This window comes from Leptonychotes weddellii, chromosome 3, assembly GCF_054177405.1.
Source record: "Leptonychotes weddellii isolate Sample4059 chromosome 3, ASM5417740v2, whole genome shotgun sequence".
NCBI lineage: Eukaryota > Metazoa > Chordata > Mammalia > Carnivora > Phocidae > Leptonychotes > Leptonychotes weddellii.
The window spans coordinates 55,448,197-55,455,126 of record NC_138371.1 but is presented as its reverse complement, the minus strand read 5'-3'; the positions used below and the strand labels follow the sequence as shown (position 1 = coordinate 55,455,126).

Here is a 6,930-nt window from a genome sequence, read left to right as displayed (position 1 = left end):
GGGGTGCCTGGGTGGCTCAGTTGGTTAAGCGACTGCCTTCGGCTCAGGTCATGATCCTGGAGTCCCGGGATCGAGTCCCGCATCGGGCTCCCTGCTCGGCAGGGAGTCTGCTTCTCCCTCTGACCCTCCTCCCTCTCATGCTCTCTGTCTCTCATTCTCTCTGTCTCAAATAAATAAATAAAATCTTTAAAAAAAAAAATTCTAGATTTGTTGGGTGTGATATAATGATTTATAAGAAATATATATTTGGATGTGATGTGATGAGCACTAGGTGTTATATGCAACTAATGAATCATTGAACATTATATCAAAAACTAATGATGTACTATATGTTGGCTAATTGAATTTAAATTAAAAAAAAATCTATATTTGGTCATTCAGGTGACCAAAATATATTTCTCAGATATATTCGCTCTTCATCTACAGTTCCTGAAAATGCTTTAGACCCATAAAGGTGAGGTAGGTGTCTTGTTATTAATGGAAGGTAACTTTCAGACCCCACCCAAGTGTAAGGGCTTGTTGCCTAGAGGACCAAACATGTGATTAGAGGGTTGGGACTTTTAGTCCCAACCCGGACCTCCAGGCAACAGAGGAGAGTTGGTGGTTGAATCAGCTGCTGGCCAATGACTTAGTACAACTATACAGTAAAGCTCCATAAAACCTCAAGAGGCCTGGGTTTGAAGAGCTCTGGGTTGGTGAGCCCTTGGAGATGTGGGGAGAGTGGCTTGCCTGGAGAGGGCATGGAGCTTCTATACCTTTTCCAGTGTATCTCTTCATCTAGGTGTTGATTTGTATTCTTTATCATATCCTTTAAAAACCGGTAAACATAAGTAAATGTTTCCCAGAATTCTGTGAGCCATTCTATCAAATTAAAAGAAACTAAGGAGAAGGTCACTGGAACCCCAATCTGTAGCCCATGGGTCAGAAACACAAATAACTGCCTGGGGGCTTGGTGGCTGGCATCTGAAATGGGTGGTGGAGGACAGTCTGGTTGGACTGAATCCTTAACCTGTGGAATCCGATGCTATCTCCTAGTAGATAGTGTAAGAATTGAGTTGAATTCTCCAACACTCTGCTGGTGTCTGAGAATTGCTTGGTGTTGTGTGTGGGAGACCCCCTCCCCCCATATTGGAATTGGGTCCAGGAGTCTTAAAGACTGTGGGTGGGAGTTGTTAAATCACTTTAAATATTTTACTTCACTCTCTACTTGCTTGCATGTTTTCTGAAGAGAAGTCCAATGTAATTCTTACCCTGTTCTTCTTTAGATAAGATGCTTTTTCCCTCTGACTTCTTTCAAGATGTTCTCTTTATTTTTGATTTTCTATAGTTAGAATAGTATGTACCTGGGTATAGGTTTTTTGGTATTTATCCTCCTTGGTGTTTTGTAAGCTTTTTGGATTTGTGGTTTGGTGTCTGTGATTAATTCTGGAAAATTCTCAGCCATTATTATTTCAAGTATTTCTTCTGTTCTCTTTTTCTTATCCTTTTAGTATTCCCATTATGTGTATATTACACCTTTTCTAATTGTCCCTCAGTTCTAGAATATTGTGTTCTGCTTTTATCATTTTTGTTGTTGTTGTTCTAGTTTGGGAAGTTTTTGTTGACATATCTTCAAGTTTACCAGTCTTTCCTTGGCTGTGTCCAGTCTACTGATGAACCCATCAAAAACATTCTTCATTTGTATGGAGTTTTGATTTTTAGCATTTCCTTTTGATTTTTAGGTTTTTTTTTTTTTTAAGATTTTATTTATTTATTTGACAGAGAGAGAGAGCACAAGCAGGGGGAGCGGCAGGCAGAGGGAGAGGGAGAAACAGGCTCCCCACTGAGCAAGGAGGTTCTGTCTCTTTGTCTCTTCAATCTTTGCCTTTCACCACAAACTCCACTGTTTAGAGAGTGCTCTTAGGCTAGAACTTCTCTACACTCTGTTGCAAATGAAGTCAGTTCCTCTGGGAAGAGAATAGGGCTATCTGCTTTACAGCCTGCTTCTTCCCCCCAGGCAAAATCTTCAAGCCGAGGCTTTAGAGTTGGTCCTGGGGTATGGGGGGGGGAATCAATGGCATGCTTCTCTCTGAGTGACTCCCCTACTCTAAAAGCTGAGCACCTGGAGTTAAAGCAAACATTAGCCTCAGATTTTTTTGCCTCTCTTAATGTGGAACCACTGCTTTATGAGGTGGGCTAAGGGTAATCAGAGCCTCTGTATTCTTAGGCATGCCACGCCCAAGGTAGAGTTGGGGCTAGGTGGAAGAAGGGAGCCCTACTTTTTGACTACACTCACCCAGGACTCAGCCCCAACAACAAGCAACTGGGAGCTACATGAGAAATACTGTCATCCTGGTCCCCCAAGAAGGTGGCCCTCTGGGAGCTGGGGGTAGGGGGAGCCCTGTGCTCTTGGCTACACCAGTCTGGAGTAGTTTTCATCTTGCTAAGCTAAGAACAGTATGGAAGCAGCACATCCTAGATCAAACATCATAGACTCTCACTATTCTTACTGAACTCTAGTAGATTTTTTGGAATAAATGTTTCTTTGTTTGCTGTATGCCCCTAGGACCATTTCCAGAGACTTTAAATAGTTGTCCTTTTATAGTTTTCACCAGTTTTCCTGGAGAGCATGCCCATAGAGCTCCTCATGCTATCATGTTGGAAGTGGATATCTGGACATTTCTTTATATGATCATAATGTCATTACCACACCTAACGAAATTAGTAATAATTCTTTGGTATCATTTAATGCCCATTTCATAACTTACCCAGTTTAGAGGTATCTGCTTTAATTAAAAAAATTTAAATCTGAGTAGGTGGCATTGGTTGGTGATCTAATAATAAGTAGTTGGAGTTCTTTACTATGGCATTCAGGGGTGTTTTACCCATAGTTTAAGAGTCACCCGTAGTTTAGAGGTTTGAGCTTGCTTTCATTCCTGTGAAATTCTGTTTGGTTTAAACCTTTGAATCAGAGAACATCAAAGGTGAATAAAATTGTCACTCAGAAAATTGTTTTTTTTTTTTTTTAAGATTTTTATTTATTTATTTGAGAGAGAGAGAGCACAAGCAGAGAGAATTGGCAGAGGGAAAGGGAGAAGCAAGCTCCCCACTGAGCAGGGAGCCTGACATGGGGCTCTATCCCAGGACCCTGGTATTATGACCAGAGCCGAAGGTAGATGCTTAACCGACTGAGCCACCCAGGTGCCCCGAAAATTGTTTCTAAATAGTAGTTTAATTTTAAAGTTAATCAGTTAAAAAAAAAAAAAGGAAAACATCTATGATCGTATCTCAGTAGTAATCAGGGAAGTATAAACTAAAGGTAAGGGACTATTTTTCACATAAAAAATGTTGTGTTCAGTACTGGTAGAGGTAAAAACTTGTTCAACCTTTCTGAAAGGGAATTTGGGAGTAAAAAACCCGCAAAGGTATTTCCTTTTTTTACCCACTAATTTTCATCCTAAAATAAAGACATTCTTTATCTAATTTTCATTTTATAGTATTAGAATAACGGTTTATGAACCCCTTGGAATTCAGCAGAGATATTCACAGTAAATGTCCAAGGGTAAAGAAAGAATTCAGTATGATCCAATTTGGGAAAATAATCTGCAGGTAAGTATATGTAATATAAAGGAAAACCAGAAGGAAATGAACCAAAATGTTAATAATGGTTATTTTTGTAATCTTATAGTATTATAATCTACTTTATTTTTCAGATTTTCTATGAATTTTATTGTGAATTTTATGATCAGAAAAAAAATGTTAACATTTAGTTAAGAAAAGGAAAGCAATGGTGCGCCTGGGTGGCTCAGCCAGTTGAGCATCTGCCTTCGGCTTGGGTCATGATCCCAGGGTCCTGGGATCGAGCCCCGCATCGGGCTCCCTGCTCTGCAGGAAGCCTGCTTCTCCCTTTCCCACTCCCCCTGCTTGCGTTTCCTCTCTCACCGTGTCTCTTTCTGTCAAATAAATAAATAAAATCTTTAAAAAAAAAAAAAAGAAAAGGAAAGCAAAATAGCAAGTTATATCTTGGTATTCCAAATCTCTGAAAGAAAAAAGTCACTCAGCTGAGCAAACACTGTCTCAGTTATCAAGAATAATTGCTGGGCGCCTGGGTGGCTCAGTTGGTTAAACGACTGCCTTCACCTCGGGTCATGATCCTGGAGTCCGGGGATCTAGTCCCACATCAGGCTCCCTGCTCAGCAGGGAGTCTGCTTCTCCCTCTGACCCTCCTCCCTCTCATGCTGTCTCTCATTCTCTCTCTCGCAAATAAATAAAATCTTAAAAAAAAAAAAAGAATAATTGCTCATTTTTCTTTTTTCCCAGCATTGCATCAGAGCCAAGAAAACTTTATGAAATGCCAAAATGTTCCAAATCAGAAAAAATAGAGGATGCATTATTATGGGAATGCCCAGTGGTAAGATTTGTTTTTAGAGTATTTGTTTCCAACACATTTTTAGCCTAAAAGAACTGATTATTGTTAATATAGGTAAAAAGGAATAAAGCTTAAATATCATAGTGATTCTTGACTCTTGAAAGGAGTCAAGAAGAGAGTATATTGCTTATTTTTCCTTGTGAAATAATTCCTATTTTTAAAAATTATACATTAATATTATGAATGTATTTTAAAAATTTGATACCATTTGTAAATCTTGAAAACTGGAAAAAGTTATGAACTGGTTAAAAGTTTTATAAACAATGTAAGCTAGTTTAGAGTTATTCTCAGTGTTTCAGAGATCATTCTGATTTAAGAGATCATTCTATCAAAATAAAATATTAATTTAGGCAACAGTTATGTTACATGGCTCTTTGAAAGTAAATTCTTGTTAGTTTTCTCCATGAATCTTGTTAGGAAAATAATAAGTCAAAAACAAAAAATAATAAAAATAATAAAAAATAAAATAATAGGCTAAACTCATTCCACGAGACAGACCAGCATTGCCCTGGTGTGTATTTTTCAGAAGACTGTTTTAATAAAATGATAACATCTTATACTTGCTAGAGGAGTTGGGAGAATTGAGTTGTAGACAAAATAAGTGGGATATTCTGAGCTTAAAAGGTGAAACATTTATTTATATAATTACTTCTTAGAGCCTTTAATAATACTATGCAATAATACTAATGTTCATGGTGATTTTGACAACCATATTTCAAAACTCTTTTGATCATAGGACTTCCTTTTTTGAGGTATATTTCTACATATTGGTTTTCCATGGATCAGTGTTTTAAGAACAGCACTTAGGAAATACTGCAGCAAATTAATCAGGTCTCTGAATCTGGCTGATTATTTTTTTAAGGAAAAATAGAACTTACAATATGGGACCAAAAATAATGTTTAAAGGATAAGAGGCTATGCTTTGAATTTACTATTAAAATTATTTCTCTCTCTTTTTAAATACTATTGTTTTTATATAAATTGTAGTTTTCCAGAGCCTTTGCTTTCTTTTTCCCTAGACACTTATTCTCTTTAAAAAGAGACACCTTTTTAAAAATCAGAAGCTTTAAATCTATGCTTTCTTCCCTGATTTCTTATTGAGAGCTGAAAATAGCTGTTGTGCCTCCAACATCTAAAGCCTTTTATTTTTTTTTTTTTTTAAGATTTTAAATATTTATTTGAGAGAGTGAGAGAGAGAGAGAGAGCATGAGCCAGGGACGGGGCAGAGAAGCAGACTCCCCGCTGAGCAGGGAGCTGGACATGGGACTTGATCTTGATCCCAGGACTCTGGGATCATGACCTGAGCCAAAGGCAGACGCTTAACTGATTGTACCACCCAGGTGCCCTCTAAAGCCTTTTTTTTTTTAATAAGTATTTCCTTTCTTTCTTTCTTTCTTTCTTTCTTTCTTTCTTTCTTTCTTTCTTTCTTTCTTTCTTTTCTTTCTTTCCTTTTCTTTTCTTTTCTTTCTTTCATTTGTCAGAGAGAGAGAGAGCACAAGCAGGGGGAACAGAAGGCAGAGGGAGAGGGAGAAGCAGGCTCCCTACTGAGTAAGGAGCCCGATGCAGGGCTCCATCCCAGGATCCTGGGATCATGGCCTGAGCCGAAGGCAGATGCTTAACCGAGTGAGCCACCCAGGCATCCCTAAAGCCTTTTAATCCATTTTAATTTGGGGGGTGGGGTGGGGAGGAAGACAGATTTCTTAATTGAGAAAAGTTTTGAAGACCCCAGTACAAAATCACCAAAAATGTAAAGCAGTCCTTGCAAAAATAAAGTTTCTAGTAACCTAGTTCCTATTCTCACTTCTTTTACTATTTTCTTCTCATTTGAAGTTAAACAGGATTTTCCATTAAGAAAACTGAGAAGCATATATTGTTGTTAACATATTGATGTAAAACCACATTTAAATCAGCACCCTTGTTTTTCTGAGACAGTGTGTGAAATACAACTTTTGGTTTAGGAAAATAGCTCAAACCTATTACATGTGCTATTTCAAATTCTTTTTTAATAGGCAAGGTATAAATAGTATATTTTTTTAAATTAAGAATCTCCTTGGGGAGGGTATGTGCTATGCTGAGCGCTGTGAATTGTGTAAAACTATTGAATCACAGACCTGTACCTCTGAAACAAATAAAACATTATATATTAAAAAAAAAGAAGAAGATAGTAGGAAGGGAAAAATGAAGGGGGGGGAATTGGAGGGGGAGATGAACCATGAGAGACTATGGACTCTGAGAAACAAACTGAGGGTTCTAGAGGGGAGGAGGGTGGGGGGATGGGTTAGCCTGGTAATGGGTATTAAAGAGGGCAGGTACTGAATGGAGTACTGGGTGTTATACGCAAACAATGAATCATGGAACACTACATCAAAAACTAATGATGTAATGTATGGTGACTAACATAACATAATGAAATAAAATTAAAAAAGAAAAAAAAGAATTTCCAGGAGATGATACTTACATAGACACCATAGAATAAAAATATTTACGTCATTGCATGTGATTTTAATGTAAGACTTCTAGTA

The 6,930-nt window shown here is 37.7% G+C and overlaps 1 protein-coding gene across 4 annotated transcripts in view; it reads left to right on the top strand.

Moving 5' to 3' along the window:
* DCAF17 (DDB1 and CUL4 associated factor 17) overlaps nucleotides 1–6,930 on the top strand; it is a 318,055-nt gene that overhangs the window by 4,618 nt on the left and 306,507 nt on the right. For all 4 annotated transcript variants that reach the window (XM_081814188.1, XM_081814187.1, XM_081814190.1 and 1 more), the window contains exon 3: nucleotides 4,300–4,390. In XM_081814188.1, the coding sequence (XP_081670314.1) occupies nucleotides 4,300–4,390 (91 nt within the window). The remainder of the gene's footprint in view (nucleotides 1–4,299; nucleotides 4,391–6,930) is intronic.